Source organism: Podarcis cretensis (assembly GCF_951804945.1).
Source record: "Podarcis cretensis genome assembly, chromosome: 6".
Lineage (NCBI taxonomy): Eukaryota > Metazoa > Chordata > Lepidosauria > Squamata > Lacertidae > Podarcis > Podarcis cretensis.
This window is the reverse complement of record NC_137175.1, coordinates 38728245-38754087: the sequence shown is the minus strand read 5'-3', so window position 1 is coordinate 38754087 and position 25843 is coordinate 38728245. Positions and strand designations below refer to the sequence as shown.

General features: G+C 42.4%; 1 protein-coding gene across 1 annotated transcript in view; it reads left to right on the top strand.

The window, feature by feature from the left end:
* LOC307219056 (uncharacterized protein C6orf132 homolog) overlaps positions 1-25843 on the top strand; it is a 39300-nt gene that overhangs the window by 6742 nt on the left and 6715 nt on the right. The window contains exons 2-3 of the mRNA XM_079981906.1: positions 8755-8870; positions 22463-22538. Of these exons, the coding sequence (XP_079838032.1) occupies positions 8755-8870; positions 22463-22538 (192 nt within the window). The remainder of the gene's footprint in view (positions 1-8754; positions 8871-22462; positions 22539-25843) is intronic.

The following is a 25843-nucleotide window of genomic DNA, read 5'->3' as shown; positions in this document are numbered from 1 at the left end:
TCATGTTATTCAAGTTGGTTTTTGCAGCTGACTCACATGCTGAACAGACATGCCCATATGGGTGTCAGTACGGGTATCATAGCTTTTGGTTCACAGGTGTGCTCTGTCTCTCCAATGTTCAGCCTCCTTCTCATTCCAGGCCAGCTGCTTGGCACAGGTCTTGCTCATGAGGATTTGTCCAGAGAGCTTAAAGGAAAGGGTGCATTTAGCCTAGCAAAGGGAATAGGGGTAGACAGACTCCCAAAGACTTCTTTGGAGTTCAGTTCCTCTCCAATATGGGAGTCATTTTCTTCCACCTATTTTCCTCCCCACCTCCAGTTTCAAATGCATTTTTGTCTCCTTTTTAACCCCTTGGTGGAAGACGCTGGAGGGGATTTTGAGTCAAAAAATGATGGGAGGTGAAAGGGTTAATCATAGGGTTGCCATATTTCAAAAAGTAGAATTCCTGACACCCGCAGATCCGGACGTATGGCAAGCCTAGTTAAGCATTCACTACCAGCTTAGGGCTGCCATATTTCAAAAAGTGAAGATCTGAGCACAAAAGTTGTTGAGCCTTTTTTGGCCAAAGTTATTCTGGCTATGTCTGGGAAATTCAAGACGAATGGCAACCCTATACTAACTGTTTCACAAAGTGAGTTGCATATATTTAGTCCTTAAAACCACCTTAATTCTGTACTTATCTCTTTGTTGTTATTTTACTGGCCATTTCTTAAGTATCAGATGAGCTGAAGCAGATGACATGTTTGCCGAGCATTCAACCCCATTTGTTTGCAGAGAGATTAAATGATTTTGGCTATTTAATGAACATTCCTTTCCTTGATTGCAGGGAGGTTGCATGATGTTGCATCAAAGCAAGTGGTATCCCACACCTTTGAGTGCATTTTCCCATTGCTTTTCTTATTACAAAAAGTCTGATCTTCTGGGAAAGTGAGTTTGTTGTCCAAGACCTCCCATTCCACTATTAATGCACAACTTGAATTTGCCATTATGTGATTGAATAGTGGCAGTCTGGAAGCACCCTTGCTGTTTGCATAGGGACATTTTCTGCACAGGGACATTTCTGCACCAGATCATTTCTGGGCATCTTGGTTTTTTGTTTTTGAAAGGTTTGTATAGATGCAGTTTTTTCAGCAAACAACTTTCTACTAGAAGGATATAGATGCAATTCATCTCACATATCCTTAAAAACTGGATACAACGCTGCACCAAAGTTTCTTAAGGCACCTGGTCTCCAGGTGAGGGCATTGAATGAAAGATGGGGACAGGTTGGTGGATACTGCAGCTGCCTGGTTTTCCCACGGCACCCTAAACCTGCCTTTGGCAAGCTGTTGCAACATAGGAAAGGCAGACGAGCCACCTGAATAGAGTCTGTGTGGGCAGAGACTGCACTGCTGTATAGGTAAAAAGAGCAGCTCACAGAGAACCTTTTTGTGAGTTTGTGAAAACCTTGGAGCCTCTAGATTGCACAGGCATGAGATAAGAAATACGGGCTGTACATGGTACATATAATTCTCATGGATTATGATACAAGGCCAGTGCAATTTAGTAAGCAAAGAATGAAACTGATTTAGAAGATGTAGACCGTACAGCGGACTATTCCTAGGTAAGTGTGCACAGGATTCTAACCAAGTGGCACAATCCTATTCATGGTTACTCAATCATAAATGCCATTCCATTCAATGGTCCTTACTCCCTAATAAGCATTTTAAGAATTTGATTAACAACATGAACATAACACTTGGGGAATATATGGGACAGGTTCCCATGTAGTGTGGTCCGCTTCTCCAAGAAATATTTGCTCTCAAACTGCAGTTCCCCTCCCTTTTACTAACTAGGTAATCTTTAAGGAAGTTTTTAATGTTTGATGTCTTACTGTGTTTTGATTTGTTGGAAACTGCCCAGAGTAGCTGGGGTAACCCGGTCAGATGGGTGTCATATAATTTATTATTTTTATTATTATTATTATTATTATTATTATTATTATTCCCATTTAAACCGTCATTTTTGGCATGACCAACACAACAGGAATTAAACTAGTCATGTGACTGGTACAATATTACCTCATATGTACCATTTGGTGTACCTTGGATGTGATCCAACTGCGACAAACAGACATCCAAATTATAATTTGCCACCTTTTCAGAAAAGGTTCTAAAAATGGATGGAAGAAGTGATGAGCTGCAGTTTGAAGATGCGTTGAAAACATCATGCCAACTGGTTTATTGCCATCAGCTTGGGTTGACTTCCTTCTCTCATGCAGTCGATTTAGAGGAAACCTTCTTTATGAAGATGTGTTGAATCAATGTTATGATGAGGTTATTTGTAGCAGGCAGGAACCTCACCCAGACTGTTAACTTCAAGGTTAACCTGATTATCTGCTCCCTTTTTAAAGCTTAATTTGGCCATCTAGAAAGGAAGCCAGGCAAAAGAGTCATAGACTTTGGGTGTCAGTAACCTCTAATATCATGACAGCCCAGACAACCAGGTATTTCAGCTTCAAGCAAGTAAGGCAAAAATAAATAGAAACAGGTATCACCTTGAGAAGCATATGCCCAGCTTTTCTTCTTGCATTAGGGAGAAATGTGTGCTGCAATTTCTATACAAATGTCCATTGCTAGGAAAAGTGCTAGAAGCTGTCTCAGCCTTTGGTTAAACACTGTGTGTATGTATACCTTTGCTGACTTAATCCTTTCTTGGAGGGGTAGGGAACTATTATATTCATCCACACTTATGTTATCCCCACTCTTCCTGAGTGCTTTTGCCTGGCTGTCCTTGAACAGTGATAAGGCCTCTTGTTTGTCTGCCTGGAGAAGTGTGTGTGTGTGTGGCAGGAGTTCCTGCGGGCTCGCAAGGCTTGCGGGCAGCAGCCTGTTCTGTGGGCTGGGGTCGGAGGAAGCTTGGGCTTCCCCCGCCCCAGCCCCACGGCTGGGGGGGGGATTTTTTTTTTATTCATCCCCCCCAAAAAAAAAACCAACGTGTGTCCTATGGGCCAGTGCGCCTTATACGGCGAAAAATACGATAATCACATCTATTGTTCTGTCCACTTTGCCTCTCACCCAGTGCCGAATTTACATAGAAGCTAAACAAGCTATAGCTTAGGGCCGCACTCTCTTGGGGGGCCCCAAAAAAATTAAAGGGAAAAAACCCTGGATGTACATTTCCAAAATATAAGATAAGAAACAAATAAAATAAAACCTACATACAGCAACAGTGTTTTGTGTTCTGTAGGCTCCTATGATGTAAGTAATGGGCCCCGCTTGCTAGCCTGCTCCCTAAAACATCACTGGTTTCCTCATTTCTATATATAGGGTGCCTTCATTCTGCATGTGCAAATGGCTTTAGATACCTATTAGGTCCATAAATTACCATATAGCATATATTCAACACAAAAACAGTGACAATTTGTTGTTGACAATGGACAGCTGGACATATAAAGGGCCCCATTACCTTCAGTAGCTTAGGGCCTCATCAAGCCTAAATCTGGCCCCGCTTCCTGCTGTCACCCTGTCCACTGCTGCCATGTGGCCTCAGCGAATGTGGCACTCTGGCTGATAATGAAATTATCTTTCCACTCTCCCTCTCAGTCTTTCTAAGGCTGAATCAGCAATGAAATGTAATTGATAGGGTTGGGTGTGGGCCTTTCTCTCCATGTGGCAATCCATCCTGCTTTGTGGCTGATGGCACATATTCTGCACGTTGCACCTTCCTCTCTGCTTGACTTTAACACATTCACTTTCTCAGTAGCAAAGTGCTGCAGAGCAGCCCTTTAAGCAGAGGTGGGGTTTATAGAAGCGGAGTGTCTCTGCTGATCATACCTGTTAATTCATAATGTTCAGCTGAGAACCTTATTAAAGTAAATTACAGGTTGTGGTGCTCATTACTAGAAAGAACAGCTCAGAGAGGTGTGGTCCCAAGGCAAGCGCTTAAGGATGGAAGCTAGGAAGTCCCCAAGTTCTATTCTCAGCTCTGACACCAATTCCGTCATCAGGTTTCCTCCCCTGTCAGCTTTACAAGGGGAATAGTTACAATTAACATAATGTTTAGGAAGGATGTCTGTGCCCACAGAAGAGATCAGATACTTCAAATAGTTTCTCTTTCCAACAGGACTGGCTCCAGCGGCTATTACCATCAGGTATTTGCTGAGACTTAAGGACTCCAGAAATGCTTTTGTTTAAACATGACAGGGACCTCACAATAAACATTGCATATAGGCTCTGTTTCCTCCAGATTGGGGATATACCAAAACCTTGGAGTCATGGGCATTCAAATCATCATCATAAAATTCATAACCACTTAATTGTCAGAAGCCTCAGTTTACAAAATATTAAGGAGAAAATTATAATTATTATAATTGTTATTTTTTTCAGTATATATCCTGCCTTTCACCCCAAAGGATTACAAAAACCTTTTAATGAAACATGATTCTTTATTATTTCCTTTTTTAAAAAAAGGCTGGATATTTCAGTGATTTTGCAAATACAACATGACAGCAGCAATAGCATTGACAGTATCAACACTGCACATTTTTTGTTTTGTTGACTTCGTTATTTGTTAATTCTGTGGTTTTATTTCTTTTCTATTTAGTGATCATTTGTTCATGCGGTGTTTTTGTAACCCACCTTGGGCTCATTTGGTGAAGGGCAGACTATAAATTGTTTATCTCTGTTAGGAAGTGACGTTTTGGTGGACGGCAGTTCCCATAATACAGCTGCATGCACAAAAATTGAGTAAACATCAGATCAGGAAGCTAGTCGGAGGGCAGACTAGAGGTAGCAAAGGCCCTTCCTATAAAGGAATAAAAGGAAAGTGTTTTGTGCTCAGATTGCATTTCTTAACTGGTCTTCAGCAAAAGATTCTAGGGCAACGCACAAAAAGTATTCATGCAACAGATGAATGCAATTTCCAAAAAGAAGATAAAGGCAAAATAAAAATGTAAAACTGGGGAACAGAGAAGGTAGTTCTAACTGAAATATAATCCAGAGCCCCATTGACTTAAAATAGGACTTGCAGTGCAACTCTATACATCTCTATTCAGAATTAAGTCCTGTTAAGCTCAGTGAAGTGTATACAGAATTGCAACTTTGCTTATATTTGAGTAGACATGCATAGGACTGTGCTCTTAATATGTTATACAGGTTTTATTAAGTTTGCCTTCACACCTACCCTGTCACTATTACTATAGTTGGAAAATGGAAACTGAGAGGGAGAATGTAGTTGACCTGAACTCTGGTTCATGAGCTATTTAAAATGATATATGTGTCTCTTGTGGAAAGGACATGGATTTAGGAAATAGAAAGCATACCATCCTATGTCAATCAGTGATGGCTACATGAACATCTGTTGCACAGTACATACCACAGAGGTGTAATTGGAAGGTCTCAAAAGTTGTGGCTGCGCAGTAACATGGTCCCATACAATGACACAAGAGACCTGTATTGCCCTCAGCACCCATCTACACATGATTTTCATGCCTTTTCCTATGTGAAATGCTTCCATGAAATTAATGTTAATGGTTGAAGCAGTCCTCAGTGTATTCAACCACTGAATTACACTGTTAGCAGTATGTTGGGAGGATATATTATATAAGAATTTAATATATTAGATAACCAAGTAAAGGCTCCTCCACATCCCAGTGGTAATGTGCTGTCCCTTCAGCACTATTTTGGGTTGGGAATGGCAACTGGGATCTTCCAGTGGCAACTATATTTTGTGGTGGTCCCCTGTCTTTGGAATGCTGTTTCTTAAGAAGCCAATCTTATAAGCCTTCTTTAAAGGGGGTGCAGGCTATTTGGAAGCTGTGTGATACATTGACTGAGTTTACTTGAAGGTTGACTTGACTTTAGCCTGCCGCCGCCATTGTTATCAAGGAATTTGATGTTGCTGGCTTTAAAGTGTATTGTTCCAATGTCTTTTAATAGAAGTGCAGTTTTGAATCAGTTAATCTATCAACATGTTTATTTGGAAGTTCTGCAGATTTTGATGGGATTTATTCCTGAATGTGTGTGCATAGCCTTAAAAAACCAATAATGGATTAAAACTATACCCAAATTAATCTGGTAGCATTTTTTAAAAAGGAGTATTCTTAGCAAATATTATTGGGAAAACTTAATATTGAAAGTGGAATTTTGTGTTCACTTTCACAGATGAGGGACCCATTCTATTCATATGTGGCAATCGTTCACAAACATAAAGTATGCTTCTTGTTTTAGAAGTTTTCTTACATACAAATATTTGGAGGGAAATCACCTGATTTAATCAACTAAGTAGCTAAAGTTCATACCAATGCAATTGGTTAAAATCTTACAGCTCTTTTATCTGTTTCCATATCTCTTGTGATATTAGCCAATGTCCCAGCTGGGACCCATAAATCAGATAATAAAATGCAAAAGCAAACACCTTTCTAGCACTAACAAAGCGATAATGTGATAGTTTGATGCACCTGAATGGAGGAGCCAAGTTGTGCCCTAGGGCTGTCCCTACATTTAGGCACAGAAGGGTGACCTGCCTCGAGGACCAGATTTGGGGTAACATTAAAAGACAGCCATTTGTCAATGATTGCTACCTTGTTTATTATCTTCTCGCCACCTTCTCAGTTTTCTGCCCCAGGCACCAAAAAGTCTCAACCATCTGCATTCTGCACCCTCTGAATTGTTTCCTGTTCCTGGCTTTATGTGTACCTCCTCTGTATCCCTCTCTTACCTTGCCTGGCTGCAACAGTGGCATGAGGAAGAGCCACTGCAGTTATTTGTCTTGTCTAACCTGGGGCTGGTGCCCAGTGGATGATGCTCTGTTTGCCCAACGAGTGGGCTGTGCAGGAACATTTCTACTGGTAATTATGAAGGGCGCAGGTGTCACCACGTGCATAGTTTCCTAATTCTTTCCATTCCTCATTGCCATTCTTAGGAAAGAATGAAGCAGCCAGGCAAAGAAAAACCCGGCAGTTTCATGCAAAGCCTCACCCTGTACCTCCTACTGTGTACTCTATTAAATTCGCTGAATGGAGAATTCACTTGTCTGAGAAGAATTCACTTGCTGTGTTTGGTGTTTGTTGCAAAGGCACCAGACAAAAGGCACTGCGGGTGCTGGCTGCAAAGCTGAAAGCAGTGATATTCTCAGGCAACACTAGGGACTTATTGTCCCTCTGTGGCCTGTGCCTGAATGATAAAGTAACCCAAGGCGCTTGTGTATTGAAAACAGACTCCCTGCCCATGGGGGTGTGCAGCAGCGGGGATGGTGTGGTTAGTGACACATTGCTTGCGCTCTGGCACAACAGTCCCACCCCTTCTCCTGCCAAAGCCTGTCAGCCAAAGGCCACAATTTGAGGGCCACTGAGAGCAGAACCTGGCCCATCCGCTAAATCAGCCCTCTGCTTTATATGCTAGAAATTGAATGGGGGAAATAAATGGAAAGTATTTTTTACCAGATTTTCACCAGATTCCTTGTTCTCATACTTAAAAAAAAAAAAGTAGGGTGCTCTGGAGCTTGGTTCTCAGGACTCCTTTTTCTGTCACTTTTTGTGCATACGTGAGACCCAGCACAGCATATAGTAAAATAAGAGTATTTTATTTCAACAGAAGGTACCTTGGTGAGAATCCTCATTCACAAAGTTGTGTGTGTATGAATGTGAATGAACCTGTGACTCTAAATATTGTTGGACTGCAACTCCCATCATCCATGACTATTCCCCATGCTGGCTGAGGCTGATGGGAGTTGCAGTCCCACAACATCCAGAGGTCCACAGGTCCCTGCATTAAGTGACCTTGAGGAAGCCACTACCTCTCATCCTAACCTCCCTCACAAGAGTTGCTTAATGAGTTAACTTAAGCTGCTTGAAGGAACAGCTAAATGCTAACAGGATACCGGAGAACAGCAACAACACTTAAATACAGCACCATTTATGAATGATAGAAGTCATACATGCATATTTAGAGATTGTGGCTACCTTCAGTAATATACATGGGTGGACTGCCAATAGCATGCAACCATTAGTCACAATTTATACTAGTGCAAGCCATTCATAGGTGACTGTTGAATTTGAACCATTATATATTTTAGGAATGTAGCTGAGAATATGCTTTTTAAAGTGTTTTTTTAAAGATGACATTTTTAAAATGTCATTTTTTATTTGCATAGCACTTTTATTATCTTACTGTATGTATTCTTGCTGGCATGGATATGCCAGCAACACATTTGCAAGCACATGTAATCTATCTATCTATTCTAAGGAGAGCTCAGTTGATGGCAGCTCTAGGTTTACATTTGGTAGCAAACTCCTATTTGCTTCCATATAGTGTGTCTAATGGCCCTTAGGTCTTCTACAAAAATCTATGAAGAGACCCTCGGCTCCAAGGGATTCTGTAAATCTCAGGTGCTTCTGAATTGTTGGTGCCCTGATGTGCCTGTTATTCTAACAGTCAGTTCATCTAAGATACTTGCTTTCCATGCAAGCAAACCCTGAACATCCTTGGGCACTCTGACAAACATAACAAGCAGGATCCATTTGCAGGGGACAAACAAAAGTGGCTCCAATATGGAGCAATACAGAAGAAATTACAGTCTTGACCAACTTAAATTGTTGTCTTGATAGCTATCTGATCCAAGATACCCATTTAAGCAGTGACTCATGGATTTTTACATAAACTCATGGAGTTCTGCCCATTACCCTCAAGGTGATGGGGTTTGCGGCCACGCCTTCAAAACAATGTGTGGTTTGTTTGCCTTTTGTTTCTAACTTGCTTCTCCTTCTTGTTTCAGGTGAAGTGGATGGCATTTATTATGGGGATAATCGCTTTGCTTCAGTGACAGATTCTGGAACAGCAACACTTAAGCCACGTCCAAGAGTCCGACCTTTGTTGACTTTCTTACCTCTTGTAAGTATTTGCTATGTGTAGCAGGTTGGTTTGGCTTTAGTTTGTATGGTATATATGGAACGCAGATGCCATTTTGCTTCTATAAAATGAGATGCAATGTAAGACAGAGGTGGGCAGAAGGTAGATTGGGATCCATTGCTAGTTTGGGGGTGACTTGCAGTAGATCTTCTGATGGAGCACTTTGAGTGGTGCCCCATGCCCCTGAGGTTTGGTCAGCAGGCCCACACTAAAATGGAGATGGGAAAATCATATACAACACCTTGAGTGCCTTGGCTGTGTGGTAAACATTTTTTAGTAGTCAACCAGCTTACTAGGTGGTTACATGTACACTGTGGAAAAGTTACCACTTATTAAATGATTGCTGTGTCTACTTATGCTCACCAGCACACTGATCCAGTAAAAGCTGTTACTTAATGTTCTGCTTCAGATGGTAGGACATGGGCATAAAAGGCTGTCATGAGTAGAGAAATTTAAGCCACTGCAAACGACGTAGTATCCATACTTTCCCAACTTGTCTCACAAAAGAGAGACAGAGAGAAACAAATGAAAAGTAGAACTGCTGGAGAACTTCCTGGTGATGGTGCCCAAGGCAGAAAAGGCTTAGATGAGGTACAGGGAACATTCTCATCATACATTCAACTGGTTCTCAACTTGGTTGACTGGATCTGCACCTTTCATGCAAATGCAATGGAAATCATTTTGGGCCTTGTGCTTTGTATGCGTGTTGAAGTTTTCCCTGTTGGTTGTGTCACAGCCTGGTAATCTTGACTTCAGTGACGCCTCAAATTAATCAAATTAATGACTAATAGAAGTGGGGTGGGGGGAGAAGGAAAAAGCATAGAAGAAGGAGGAAGTGTGAGCAGGGATGCTAATTTTGTAGCTGAAATGGCAAAATGAACATGAACACTGTAGCCCTGTTCAGGTTTTCTTAAGTTGTACCTGTGGAGACAGTCCCACCACCTCCTTCAACTTTGACCTTCTCGCATTGAGTGGGAAGGTCTGAAGGAGGATTATATGTGTGTTCTGCTGAACACCATTCCAATCCTCCACGACTCCATGAATACAATTTAAGAACTGTAGTCTTCCCTCAATTTGAGTAATGATCATGCAGTGCATATGCTAGATGTTTCCTAAGGAATAAGAGTGCTACTCTCTGAAGTTTACTTTTATCCAAGTGTGGAATGGAGAAACTTTATGGACTATATGGATTCTATGATTCTTCTTCAGTGCAAAAAGTAAATTCAGAACTTGGCACTGGGTGCAGAATTTGGTGTGCTTTCCCTTTTGAAACCCTCCTCCCCCATTTTTTTCTTAATTTTCATAATTTATACAGGTCTTGACATTATAGTTCCTTTATGCTGAATTCTATATTTTTTAAATATGCAAACTGCACAGCCTGTGTGATTAATTGGCTGTTCCACTTCATTTGCTCTTTTTAACAATACTTTGGGGAACACAATCCCAGGGGTTCCTTGGTTTGTATTGTACTCATTTAATTTGTGTTGGGCACCAGCATTAGATTTGCTGCTTCTGGAACCATGACAACAAGAAGCAGCTGGAAATAGCTTACAGTATCTTATTTCAGAGACAAATATTTAAGATAAATCAAGCAGAAATGCTGTGTGGTACTAAGTTTGCTATAGTTAAGTTGGCTGTTGGAGGGAGCAGACCAACAAATGCATTTTCCTAGTGAAATTTTAGTCTCATTTCCCTCTTTAGCTAACCAGCCAGACAGACGTGGGTATCAGAAAGGGTTAGTTAGTGCTGGAGACCATTTAATTGTTGAGTGACTTATCCCTCTGAGACCCATTAATTCCACTTGTCTTCAAAGACCACATTAATACCACACTTTAAAGCACTATGATACTGTTTTAAACATTCATGGTTTCACCCAAAGAATTCTAGGAGCTGTAGTTTACGGGTGTTGAGAGTTGTTAGGAGGCCCCTATTCTCCTCCCAGAGCTACAATTCCCAGAGCTCCCTAGGAAGGGTGAAACCATTCTGTGAACTGTAGCTCTGTGAGAGGTGTAGGGTCTAACAACTCTCAGCACCCTTAAGAAACCACAGCTTCCAGAATTCTTCGGGGGAAACCCTGACTAATTAATGTGGTATCATAGCGCTATAAATGCATGGTGAGAATGTGGCCTAATATGAGACCCATTAATTCCCCTTGCCCCTCTAAGGTGAGACCCGTTAACTGTTGACATTCTAAAAGCTCAGAGACAGCAAGAGAGTTTCCATCTGCTGCAAAGCCTCCTGCCCTTTTGCTCAAGCAGTCTCTTCTCCCACCCTTCTCTTCAGTTCTGCTGACTACAGCAAGTACAAGAGAAGAGGCTGGGAAAGCACCACTTCTGCATATTATCCTGATAACACCAGGTTTTAAAACTGATAGGCAAATAGCATGTTTATGATATACTGCTCCCCACTACCTGGGAGGGATCTAGATCTGTTTCGATAAAGGTAGGAAAGCAAATGGGGGATTTTGAACAAGAAGATGAGTGGTAGGAAGCAGCTAAGGTTGCTGTTACTTTACTCAAATGGTTTCCCCAGGCTACCTTCCACTTTCAAAATAAAAATGCTGGGACTTCATTATGTATGTTTTAATATAGTGTTGTTGTTTGCCCTTGAAGCTCAATTTATCTCACTCTGGGAAAGATGTGAGCTGCGAATGTTTCTGACCTATTCACCCTGGTGTGGAACAAAATAGCAGCCTCCTCCCATTGGGCCCAGAGATATGGGAGTGATGAGAAACACTCCAGCAGCTCCCGTGCTGCTGAGGTAACAAAATTATCCTAGTGTGGTTGCTTGAAGGCAAAGAGGACATCATCCTCAATTAACTAGGAAGCTTATGTGTAATGTGAACACCCAGCGTAATTTGAAAACACTTTTCCACCACCGTTGCCAGAAGACAAGGTGGCCAACCAAGTGTTTCGGTGATGTGGACAAGTGTGGCAGGCATGAGACTATTCATCCTGGGCAGCAGAGAAGACTAAGACTGGCTTTGCTCAGGGAAAATGACAATCCCTCCCTTTCTCCATATGCCAAACCCTGCATTTTATCATCGCAACAATCTTGTGGGATAGGTTAGGGTGAAAGAGGGTGACTGTTCTAGGGGAACTGTAGTGTAATTCTATGCATGTTTACTCAAAAGTCACTGTGTTCAGTCACTGGTAAGTGTGTTTAGGATTGCAGCTGTAGTAAATAAGCTACACAAATAAATAATAAGCCCTGTGACCCACTGCTTTCCCTTGGAAAACTCGCTCTTTAGCACTAAATTGGACCAAATGGCAATCCACAGAAAACCTGATTTGTTCCAATTTGATGCTAAAGAGCGGGTTTCCATGAGGGAAAGTGACAGTGGAAGTATGGATAAGCTGTAAGCGGATGGTGCCGTCAGGCAGTGCCACCACCTGGATTGGCTGAAAGTAAGAAGGCTGGCAAGTGAGTGCTAGCTGAGGGCAAACTGAGGTTGGTGGAGCAGTGCCCAATTTACTCTAATGGACCAGTTCGCACTGGTTTCAGGCAGATGCTATTCTTGTGAGCATGTATTTGGAACTCCACAGAGATTAAAAGGAAGAGAAAATCCCACAGAGACATTTTTGATGCACTGTCCCCAGACTCACCCTTCCAGAAGATGCTTTTCTTTACAAAGAATGGCCACGTAGCTTCATTTCATGCATTTTTATGTAATGTGCAGTTAGGCTCTTCAGCATTGGGTTAAAGGGATAAATGAGCCTAAAAAATGAAGTACATGAGCCCAAGCCCTTGTCTTCAGTCATGTATAAATCTGAAACTTTCAAAGCCCAAGCCCTTCCTTTAGACAGACATTGAGAGCTGTGCAATTCTGTCTCAGAAAGGAATGAGGGTTTGTCCAGCTGCCATGGATGTAGGTATGAGTCAATATTTGAACTGGCTTAAGAACTGTGTACACCCAGCATTGGATGGAAGCCCATCCATATTCCTTTGCTTTGAAAATAACCCCCTGTAAAACTAAAACTTCCTTGCCACGCCCTGTATTGAACTTGGCATGTGTCTCGCGCATGCAAAGTCTCTCACCTGTCTCACACATGCAGAGTGAAGCATCCAGGAAGCTTTTTTTCATATTTTTGTGAGAAATGAATTGTGTTCTAAGCAATGTTTGCCAGAGCATGTCTTAGCCAGCATCCGTAGCTGCAGATTTGCACAGGGCCAGTCTGCTTCTCTTGGGTCCCCTTGTGCATATCAGTTTGACTCCTCTGTGCTCTGCCATCTCTTATGCCTGTCCCATCCCCCACAGCGCCAGCCTCTGCTCTGTAAATCAGATGAGGTGAAACCTGCTGACACATTGATTATTATTATTTAAATCTGCTCTCTCTCTTTTTTTTTAAGAAGCTACAGCAACATCCTGCTAGTCGTTTGAAAATTTACTTGGGGCTTTTCACTGTCACTTTTGTGCCCTTTTAATATTGTTTTTAATAAAGCTTGAAAATGGGACTGTTTTTATAATTTCATTTTAAACTTTTTAATCAATTGCCTTTGAGCCTTTCTGTTGAAGAATACCCTAGGTATAAATAAGTAACAAAATTAAGAACAACCCCTTGTCTCACTTTCTGCATACCCAGAGTTTCTCCTTCTACCGCTTTGCTCCAATTGAAGGAAGAAGAGTATATGTAAGAGGAAGCAATGATATAAAAACTAGATCAAAACTTGCCAGATTATTTTTCCAAAAAGAAATAAGAGAAGGTAGTTACTTGCATTACAATTAAGTAAACTAAGGTGGAAAGACTGATGCAGCAATAGGCCTAAGCCATAAAACGTTTAAAAACATTAAAAACAATGGAGCTAAAACCATAAAAACTTAACTAAAAGCTGGAGGGTTTGATTAATGCTGCCATCTTGTTTCTCCTCCCAGTTACTTGCATTAAGAATCTGGAAGCAGGGGACGTCATGGGTCTGCCTAGTTCAGTGTTGCCTTCCATGACTAGCAGTAGTTTCAGGAAGGGGACATTCCCAGCTGTAGCTGAGTGAGGTTTTCTGCATGCAGGCCATGTGTTCTGCCACCCCTGATAATTTGGCTCTTCCCCTCTAGGGTAGTGATGGCCAAACAGTAGAACCAGCCAAAAAGATGGGTTTCAATGACACCAGTGAAACAATGTGTGATCCAAGAATTGTGGCCTAGCATCCTTGAGTGCATGCCTTGGGTTGTATGCCACAGTCGCATGGAACAGCAAGATGTCTTTAGGCCCATCTTGACACTTACGTTTGTGGGCCACATGCTGATTTCTGTCTCATTTTCCTTTACAAAATGGCCCAAATAAGCTGTGAATATTGCCTTTAAAACTTCATTCAGCAGTGAAAGTTACACTCTCTCAATAATAGTAAAACAAGACATCCAGTTCAAAAGACATCCCAGAGAGACAGTGGAATAAATATGTATCTGCCCACCAAAATGGCAGATGGAGATGGAACCAGGCAGGCAACATTTGGACAAGGGGAAGATTCTGCTGTCTAGGTCCATGATAGAATGGGCCCTGCCTCTTTTACACAGCCACCATACTTCCACGGAAAGAGGGGATGCAGAGAATGCCTCTGATGGTTCATATGTGACAATGAGGGTCTTGTCTTATCCCAGTCCAAGGTGTATTCTACTCCTGAACAACCATCACATAGCTTTTCAGTATTGCTATTAGACTTGTCCCACAGCGGATGGTTGATGCATTGGATTGCTCATGATTTACATTCTCCAAGCTTGAAAAGCTGGTTTTAAGTCGCCCTGTGTTGTGAAAGTGACCCTTGATGAGTCAGATAAATGTACCGGTAAGGCTGCTCCTGCTACTACTGCTGACTCTTTATTCCACAGCACTCTCTAAAATATGAAGGTAACAAAGGGCTTACAAGACATATCCATGAGGAAATGACCAAATGATGAAGGAGGTGTATTTCTCAGTGGTCCCTAGAGAGCAGCTCAGTGCCAGGGATCATACTTTTCAGTTGAATTACCTAAAACCCAATTATTATTTTTTAAGCTTTTCATGGTGATCACTTGCTCTGTTGTTGCTGGGTGGCTCTTTCTTTCTTTCTTTCTTTCTTTCTTTCTTTCTTTCTTTGGCACTTCCAGACTGTTGGGATTGAGTTTCATCATGGAAGAAAGGTGGACTAAATTAATAAAACAAATAAAAGCACTCTATATGCGGTGAGCAGCCTTCCTTGGCACAGCCCACAATGTTTTAATGGAGCCAAGTTTAACTGTTCCCACTGCGAGATGGGGGGTGGGGACCCATCAAACAAATCTCAACCTTGGCCTGGAATAATGCTTGTTAAATATTAGCAGAATCTCTTAAGGTTAGCTTGAGAATTCGAAGTATTTGTGTGTTCAAATGTGTGTGCGTGTGCAACACTTGGAATTGTGAAATCAAGGGTCATATTTCACTGTACAATCCCTTTTGTATGGGACTTCAGGTTATTTTTCAGCAAACTTTTATTTATTGTACTGTTGCAGACTTGTGGTTTGTATCATAACTTTCCTGTACTTTGGAGTGAAAAGAAGCTTAATTCCTGAGTAGCCAGAGTTTCTTTCTTTTTAAAGAGAAATCCAAGGAGTATTTCAGAGCTATGGTGGTTTGGATTAAAGTAACATCCATGGTTTACAATAACAGTATTAGTTCTTGCAGCATCTTAAAGACTAACAAATATATTGAAGCATAAACATTCATGGGCCGGAGGCCACTTCGTCAGGTGCATGTTGGTCTCTATAATGTTGGATAGAGACAATGTGATGTTCTAGAATAAAAGTTAGCCCTTTGAAATAATGCACATGCGACATCTGTACTTAATCCAAACAGCTTTGTCATGGTTGCTGAAATTAGAAATGTGGTAGAATTATACACGTGCAAAGCACCAATTCCCAAATATAGGCATAATTTTACAGCATAAAAAGGAATCCAGATAGAAGGTCCTAGTGTAATAATAGATAACAAAGGAGAAGAGACTAAAGCATGGTTGCCAGCAGAATTTTTTTTTCAGTTCAACGCTATAAACAATCACTCATAACTAGCACCACAGCATGTCTACTATTTCTGGTAGATATGGTGACTGAACAGCTTTGAGACCTGGGTAGACCTGGCCTCTGAGAAACATGTATTTCAGGTCTATCATCTTTCTTGTTTCTCAACAGTTAGACATGCTGTCCATCCATGAGTCTATCTGACATCCAGATGATGCCTTTCCATTCACAGCTGAAACTCTCAGTTCTTTTCCTCCTTCCCTTCAACCCTTCCAGCCCTTAATTAATTGTCCAGTTAATACAATCAACTGCACTACATTACCCTTTTTAAAAAAACACACACCAGAATTTAAAATAATAATACTGGATTACACTTCAGGGCCTTTACACACTGCGCTTCTCTCTCCTCTCCTTCAAGCAGAATGAGTATAATAATACCGGGTTACTTTGCAAGGCTGGCACAATAATCCACATTCTCTCTGACACAGCTCCACCTTCTGTAATATGGGTAAAATAATCATGGATTTTGAGGTGGTTTGCCCATCGTTGTAGGCCAGAGTTATGCTGGCATGTTATGCTGGCTCCTGCAAAGGAGCTCACACTCACCTAGCTCCTCACCAGGCTAAAAAGCACACAATAGCAGCAGCTATGTCAAGATCTGGCTTAGTGGGCCATCTGAACCCAGGATCATCATCAAGATCTCTCATCTTTAACAACAACCTGCAACCATAAGACAGATTTGTGTGTTTGTGCTTGGTCATGGTTTGGCTAAGCATTGTATGTATCTGTATTGGTAAAATAGTTTTTTTAAAAAAATGTTTACAAACTCAGTGATGGGAAACCTCTCCCTCTTTTTTACATTTCATTTGGCATGAAATAAGATTAGAAATATTGTGCCTTTCCTGCTACCTTCTGCTTTGGAACGGAACCACAACCTTCCAGTCACAGCTTCTTTTATCATTTTCAGTGCAATTATTATTATTAAAATCTATACCTCACCCTTTTCCTCTAAGGAGCTCAAGGTGGCAACACGGTTCTCCTTCTCCCCATTTTATCCTCACAACAGCCCTGTAAGGTAGGACTCGAATCCTGGTCGCCCAGGCCCTAGTGGCTTATGCTAACTCTACACCACATTGATTCTCTTCAATGAGGAAGCACTTCAATCCATAAGGTGCCAGCTAGAGCAAAGGGCTGGCTGATGCTTTACTTCTTAATTTCAGTGGTGCCACACTCACCACACTGAACGTGTGTGTGTGTGTGTGTGTGTGTGTGTGTATTAGCACTGCAGCAGCCAGCATAATAGAGATCATCAGCATCCCCATATCTGAAGAAGTATGCATGCACACGAAAGCTCATACCAATAACAAACTTAGTTGGCCTCTAAGGTGCTACTGGAAGGATTTTTTTTATTTTGTTTCGACTACAGCAGACCAACACCTGTAACTAGCATCCCCATGTCGGTGTGAGATGTTCCGATTTGGTGTGTCTGACACTTGCAAACAACTTTACATGAGAACTGACTGATTGGGGCCACTGGAAAGGAAAAGACAATTGAAACCAGAAGCAGGAAGTGCAGTGTTGATTTTGGGGTGAGAATAGACGAGGATCAAAGCATCATTGGGCACTTGGTTGGGAGGCACACCGTATACAATCGACTCTGCTAACAGCTCCAGACTCTTCCCAACTTTGAAGCCAGAGGCATTTCAGAGCCGCAGGATTTCCTTAAAGTAGGGAAGTAATGCTTCTCAAGCCGGCTAGTCACTGTGAGATGAACCCAATCCTGCTATTCGTGTTCCTCTGTCCCTAAAAAATGTATAGCATGGGCCTAAGCAGGTTAGACATGCGGGTGAGACAGGTTCGGAGGTGTGTGCCAAGTGAATCAACTTTAGGCTTAATAATAGTTTCAGGTACATGAATACAGAAATGGTAGGTAACCTTAAAATATAATGAAACACAGAGGGTTAGCTTTGGTCTGTGACAGACATATGGGGAATGAGGGCAAAAGCTGAAATTGGTTTGAAAGATTTGTAAGAAGAGATGATTTCAGGATAGGGTGGTTCCACAGCGGAGATCAGGGCAATGAGAATGAGGAATTGCTGTATGTGCACATTTTCGTAACACCTGAGACATTGAAATTACTAACTTTTTAAAATGATAAAACAAACAAACATTTTCGAGTTTTATTTACAAAACTAGTAAAGTTTAAAAATATGCACATTTTCATAGCATGCAATTAACACTGTGAAATTGAGACTACCAGATTAGATTTAAAAACAAAACTTGCAACAATTTATTACTGGTAAATGTTTTCATTCTGCTTCCACGTTATTTGCAGGCCTGCATAGGTTAGAAGGAAAGCTTTCCTCAGTTCAAGGTCTTTGGCCCCACAGCTATTTCATTGGTTAGTAGGTTGTTGTTATGTACTGAAGTTCTCACCCTGGGCCAGCAGGGGGATACTGTAGATAGTTCAGGTCCACATATGCAAATAAGAGATCGAAAGTGGCATTCAGTGATTGGATAGTTACGGAAAGTTGTGACAGTTACGTTGTACTGGAGCTCTATATAAGCAGGCTGGCTGATCCCTTCAGTTCAGTTCTGTTCTGTTCTGGCCTGTGAATAAACAAGAGCTGTTTGAAGAGCTGCTGTGTCGTCTGATATGTTCACCCACAACTTAACAGTTGTGGCCACTGCAAGGCAGGATACTATGACATTTGTTCTGGTCTTCATCAATTGCATAGCTCATTGCTTTACCAAAAAAGAAAGAGAGAGAAGGGAGGTTGTAACAATTTATCTGCTCTTTGACATTCTGGTTTGAGTTATATAGGGTGGTGTGTCTTTGGTTGCAGTCTCCTTGAATGATGAAAACTGCTCAGTGAAAAGCACAGATTTTTGGCTTAATAATTATCAAAGGGTGTATGCATAGCAGAGCAGTTAAAAACCCTTGAAATGAAGCAGAGCATTTTAATGCCGCCAGTAAGAATTCCCATTTCCTCATTATTTGTAAGAACACCCAGTGTTAAAAGAATGCATGAGATGATGTAGAGTAAAAGCATTTTAGTGAAAAGCATCATAAGAGCACTTCTTGTTTTCCTTGGAACAGGTGCATTGCACTTAAGATGACCAAAAAAGAGGACAGGACAGAACAGTACAGTACAAAGATTTGCATAGTGTTTACATGTTTGGTCATCTTAAGTTAATTCATAGGTGCACATTTAGAAATAATTACTATAATTTAAATTCAAATAAAATACACCTCATCATAGAGACATGGTGACCCATGTTCTTGCTGGGGCTTCTGTCTGGGTGCTAAATGTTGATGGGCATCATTAAGACCTCTGCTGCTCTCTCTTCTTAGAGTTCTCGGTCTTTCAACAGGACTTTGATCAGACAGTCCCTCAAATAGAGAACACCCTCAAATAGAGGCCTTCTGCTAGCCTTTCACATAGAGATTGATCTTCTGTAAAGAAGGACACAGGGCTTTTTTCAGCTGGAACTTACCAGGACTCAGTTCCAGCACCTCTCAGGTGGGCGCCATTGCCATTATAAGAGAACAAAGGAGGTGTTCGTGGTGCATTCCAGCACCTCTTTTTCTAGAAGGAGATGTGGTCACCCCATATAATGCTTCTATGTACTGGTCCCTCTCTGGTTCACACAAATGACCAGGGAACATGGTAGGATGAAGTGGCAGCTTGTGCAACATGCAAAGGTGGACTTTCTATGATGGGCGCAAGTGTCTCCAAGAGGGAAAGGCACCTGCATTCTCCAGGCACACTTCCGGCATTTTCAGCTGTGTAATTGTGCTGAACTTGGTGCACCGGAAGCTACATTACATATACAGTGGTACCTCGGGTTACATACGCTTCAGGTTACATACGCTCGAGGTTACAGACTCCGCTAACCCAGAAATAGTGCTTCAGGTTAAGAACTTTGCTTTAGGATGAGAACATAAATTGTGCTCCAGCGGCATGGCAGTAGCAGGAGGCCCCAATAGTTAAAGTGGTGCTTCAGGTTAAGAACAGTTTCAGGTTAAGTACGGACCTCCGGAATGAATAAGTACTTAACCCGAGGTACCACTGTATGTCTTAAAAATAATGTAGGTGCTTAAAGATTTTCCAGATTATGTTTGCACCTGGAACTGCTTCATTTCTGATATGATGTTTTTAGCTGTGCCTATGTAGTAAAATGAAGACTCTTGCCTTGATCAACTCATGTTTGCAAACACTGTGGAGTATGTTGCCCCATGACTAGTAGTGGGGCAACTATAATACAGGGGTAGGGAACTCATGTCAGGGAAGTGAGTGGCGCTGTGGTCTAAACCACAGAGCCTCTTGGGCTTGCCAATCAGAAGGTTGGCAGTTCGAATCCCCGCATCGGGGTGAGCTCCCGTTGCTCAGTCCCAGCTCCTGCCAACCTAGCAGTTCAAAAGCATGCCAAAAAGTGCAAGTAGATAAATAGGTACCGCTCCGGTGGGAAGGTAAATGGCGTTTCTGTCTGCTGCTCTGGTTTTGGTGTTCCATTGTGCCAGAAGCAGCTTAGTCATGCTGGCCACCTGACCCGGAAAAACTGTCTGTGGACAAAGGCCAGCTCCCTCAGCCTGAAAAGCAAGATGAGCGTCGCAACCCCAGAGTCGTCTGTGACTGGACTTAACTGTCAGGGGTCCTTTACCTTTACCTTTAGGGAACTCATGGTCCTCTAGATGTTGTCATACTGCAGCCCCCATCATCAGTGATTGTTGGCCATTCTGGCTGTGGGTGATGGGAGTGGGAATCCAACAACATCTGCAGGGTCCCAATTTCATATGTGAATTAAACCGCTGAAGGAATGGTGTTGATGCAGGTTCATTGCACTTGGGTGGGGCAGAAACTCAGTGCTACTAAATAAATCACTGTCCCCAAAAGAAGGAAGCATGACTTCAACTCCTGACACTGACCTCCCTGTAATTTAGATGCATTAGTGTAGGCTCAGAGAGTAGCAGAAGCATTAAATGCCTTTTTTTGTGGAATGATGGCAATAGTGAATCACCAGTGGAGAGGCGAGTTGAGTCCAATTCCATGGGGCTGGATTCCAGCAGAATCCCTTGTTCAGCATTCTGGACTGCTAAGATGGCTTTCAGGGAAAGAGCAGAGGAAGGTGGGTGTCCAGTATAGCCCAATATTATCTTGACCTTTTCACAAGCATTGCAGGTGATCAGGCTTAGCATCCTGAGCCAAGCCACATCTGCTGTGCAGGAAGGTTCGCCTGACACCTTCAGTATATGCCTTTAGGCACCGGGCAATAATGTTCCACTTTGGCTGGTTGACATTCAATGCCCTTTTAAAATGTGTTGGGACAGGGGTTATTGGGTTGGTTTTGTTTTTATTTTAATTATATATTTTGTGTTTTTATCCTGTGAATGGCCCTGAGACCTGTGGGTATACAGCAGTAAATTTATTATTATTATTATTATTATTATTATTATTATTATTATTATTATTTATAGTCATAAAGAGCAGAGGGGAAAACCCAGGCCAACTGCGAACTCTGCTTTGAGCTTTGCAAGGGAGCAGCCTGCAAAGAGGGAACATGGCCAGGGGTATTTGCACTATCATGAAAACCATTTTGTAAAAGGTCCCCCTTTTGACTTGTGAACAGAGCACATCTGGGAACCAACTTAGCATATTTCAGATCAATATATGAATCTGTTCATTTTGGACTAGTGCTGGAGAACCTGTGGGCCAGATCAGGCCTGCCAACCAGGGGTCAGCAAACTTTTTCAGCAGGGAGTTGGTCCACTGTCCCTCAGACCTTGTGGGGGGGGGCGGACTATATTTTTGAAGGGGGAAAAAATGAACGAATTCCTATGCCCCACAAATAAACCAGAGATGCATTTTAAATAAAAGCACATATTCTACTCATGTAAAAACACGCTGATTCCCAGACCGTCCGCTGGCCAGATTTAGAAGGTGATTGGGCCAGATCTGGCCCCTGGGCCTTAGTTTGCCTAGCATAGCCATGCCTTATAGCACACCAGTCCCAGACCTGAATTTCTTTTTTCTCTGATGGGAAGCTTGAAAAGACTTCCTGAGATTAGAGCAGGGGAATTCAAAAGGCTTTGCTGCCAACTGGCAAATTGGGAGACAGATTGCTTCCTGTACCCATGTGCTGTATGTATGTAGCTGGGCTGAGCGTATGAACCATATGTATGTCTGCATGAGCATATATGTACTGTGTGCCGTGAGAGGCATTCGACCCTCTGAGGGATGTCTATCCTGCAATGTGGTCCTTCCGCTGAGAAAGTTTAGCCACCCCTCCTTCAGGTCCTTTTCTTCAGAATTTTGTCATGTTGCTTTATGCTTAGCAATACACCAATAAGCAATTTACAAATATTTGCAGTGCAAAATCAATAAATAACAAATGCCAAATAAATAACGAATTGCCAAAAGCCAGAGAACCATACATCAATGGAATTGACTCTTGTAATGCCAGGAGATGATAGATATAGATAGATAGATTCTGGTTTGCTTTGAAACTGAACCCTGTTGTTTGCCATGTGCTTAAATCTCTGAATGTTTCTGCCTTCCACCAATTGTTGTTTATGGTCTTTGAAGTCTGTTTTCCCAACGTTTTTCAGAATGCTCAAGAGCCTCATGGAGTGGCTGTGCCAACGCCATCAGTACCAGAAGGCTTTGAGGAAAAACCAGCTCTAGGTAAGATGACAGTTGTTAAGATGACAGTTGTTAAATCAACAACTCCTGCTTTGCACATGGACACCATTCAATTCAGCTTGTCCCAGACCTTTGTACTGATGATCTTTTGACATCACTATTGACTTCCTTGCAACGGCAGCACAATGACACACACTTTGGTACCGCACAGTCATAGGGACACAGAAGCTGGAGTCAGGTGATTGGTCCACCTACCTCAGTTTTCCCAGTAGTGATGTATGGAAGTGAGAGCTGGACCATAAAGAAGGCTGATCGCCAAAGAACTGATGCTTTTGAATTATGGTGCTGGAGGAGGCTCTTGAGAGTCCCATGGACTGCAAGAAGAACAAACCTATCCATTCTGAAGGAAATCAGCCCTGATAGCTCACTGGAAGGACAGATCCTGAAGCTGAGGCTCCAGTACTTTGGCCACCTCATGAGAAGAGAAGACTCCCTGATGTTGGGAAAGATTGAGGGCACAAGGAGAAGGGGACGACAGAGGACGAGATGGTTGGACAGTGTTCTCGAAGCTACAAACATGAGTTTGACCAAGCTGCGGGAGGCAGTGGAATACAGGAGTGCCTGGCGTGCTCTGGTCCATGGGGTTACGAAGAGTCGGACACGACTAAACGACTAAACAACAAACAACCTCAGTGTTATTGTCAACAAAGACTTGCAGCAACTTTGCAGGATTTCAAGCAGGGTTCTCTCTCAGCCCTACCTGGAGATGCTGGGGATTGAACCTGCAAAGCAAATGAGATACCAAAGCAATAATGAACATTTTAATGTGGCATCCTGTTATTTTTTATAGCAGGACATTTTTAATGATCAATTAAAAACAAACCAGAAAGCACTTTACATTTATTTTAAAATATTCACCTTTAGTTCAGTAGTTTCTGTTAGAACATGTTCCAGCTTGGGAACATGTCTGAGAACTTCTAGAAATCTATGCTGAACCTAAGTCCGACTCAGAGTAGACTCGCTGAAAGCAATGGACTTAAGTTACTCATGATGACTAACTTTCGCCCATTTGTTTCCATAGGCCTACCTGGAGTATCACTTGGTTGGATATCACCCAAAATATTTAGTGTTGCTAACAGGAAGACAGCTTGGCACCGAGTTAAGGGCAGCTATCATAAAGCTAAATCAACCTCTTCAAGAGCACGTTCAGCTAGTTTCTGCAGTCAGGCAGCCATGGCAATTATCAGACATATTTAAAAATATAAAGTTACTTCCCTGTTAATAAGTCAGTCTTGTTTGCTACAGCCGCATATTCACTAGGAAACGGGAAAGTATTTGTCCTGCTTGTTTTGATATCAGCCCAGGAAAAAGCTGCCAGTCTTGCAGGCTCCAGTATCTGTTCCTGCATTGGGAGGAACATTTTCTGGACACCAGCTGCGTGCAGTGCTGAATGTAGTTTCACAAAGCAGCTATTAGAAAAAACCCATTAGATTCCCATCAAGATTGCTTTGCTGGTTGTTCTAGAAAATCCAAATGTAGCTGTTACAGTGGTAGATGAATGTTTCTGTTGGATCACCACCCAGCCTACACAAATGGTATGTTGGGGGCTGTTTAAACCAGAGCATCGACAGATGTGCCAGTCACCTGTGCCAGTCACCCTGAAATTAAAGCAGTGATGTTTCAAATCGGAAGGTGATCCAGCACCAGCAGCAAAAGAGCTGAGAAGAATCAGTTTCAGTAGAAAACGGGTCATTCAAATGACTCCTGTGTTTCCATAATGTGTGATTTTGCTCCCTAGCTCTAAACTAGATGTGACTTGCTCAGTGCATATTTGCATTTACTGTACAGGTTTTTAAAACTGCAGATAGCACTAGCTGGGCAAGGGTACTCCAAAGCAAACAGCATATTTTGTGGAAGGATCTTCCCCAAAACTGCAGCAGGGGATGATAGACTTCAACTCCCTCTCCTCACCTTTTGCAGTCCCAATAATCAACTCCCACCCCTACAGCTGATCTTGTTTTCATTTGTAAAAACCTGCTCAATTAGATGTAAATGTCCATTTAATGAACTACTCTGCCTCAGCAAAAGAAACAAGGCAGTTATCTAATTATCTGGGAGGTTGCATAGCTCAGTTGGTTACAGTACGGTGCTCATAACACCATGGCTGCAGGTTTAATCCTCATATGGGGCAGCTGCATATTCCTGCATTGCAAGGGGTTGGACTAGATGATCCTCAGGATCCCTTCCAACTCTATGATTCTATGGTTTTTTTGATCCAGATGATTGAGCTCCCTCCAATTACGAAATTAATCCGTTCCGTGAGGCTCTTCGTATAGCGGTTTTTTCGTCTTGCGAAGCAAGCCCATTGACAGCTTAGCGGATTAGCGCTATTAGCGGTTTAGCGGCTTTTAGCGATCAGCTGTTAAGCGGCTTATTAGCGGATCAGCTGATAAGCGGCTTAGCGGCTTAGGAAAAGGGGGGAAAAAGGGGGGGAAACCCGCAGGAACTCGCAAGACATTTTCGTCTTGCGAAGCAAGCCCATAGGGAAATTCGTTTTGCGAAGTGCCTCCAAAACGGAAAACCCTTTCGTCTAGCGGGTTTTCTGTCTTGCGAGGCGTTCATCTTGTGGGGCACCACTGTACCTGCATAGACCTCCTTCGCATGCACAGGAGATTCTGAACCACATGTGAGCACACATGGTTCTCTGGAATGAGTGGTTGCTATGTTACTGATAAAGTTTCCCTTTTGCATCGCCAACTTGTATCAGTTTCAGAATCTGAAAGAGTTTCTGAAAACTGATAAAAGCTATTTAGTTAGAAAAAACTGTCAGGGACCAAAGCAGTCTTCTCAGTTTCATGGAATTCTAAAACTTATCCAATGCCCTCCATCAGCACAAAAATTTCCACTTGCGTAACAGAACCCAGACCCCTCTCCTCTCCCTGCCCACACACTGCACCGGGGTGCCAACTTGAATAAAATATTGTGGGGACCCAGGTAAACCCCAACCCACATAATCAATCACATGGCACAGTGTACACACACCATTTGAATGGGAATGCCCATCAACTTTGTGGGTGCTTGGCAACTTTGTGGGTGCTTATTGTGGAGGCCAAAGCCCCCAGGGCCCCTAGGAGCTGGCTCCTATACCCTGCACCTTCCCCAAATTTGCTCCAAAGGTTTGGGGGGAAGCCCTCCCCCCTGAGGGGTGGGGGAAGGGAGATGCAATACGCAATTGCCAATCCTTGTGCTGACAGAATGAACGCTCACTCCTCCGATTGTGGGTGCCCTTTGCAGGACCACGCGCAGCACCCCCGAGCCACGTGAGACTTGCCACCTGGTTGTGCTGG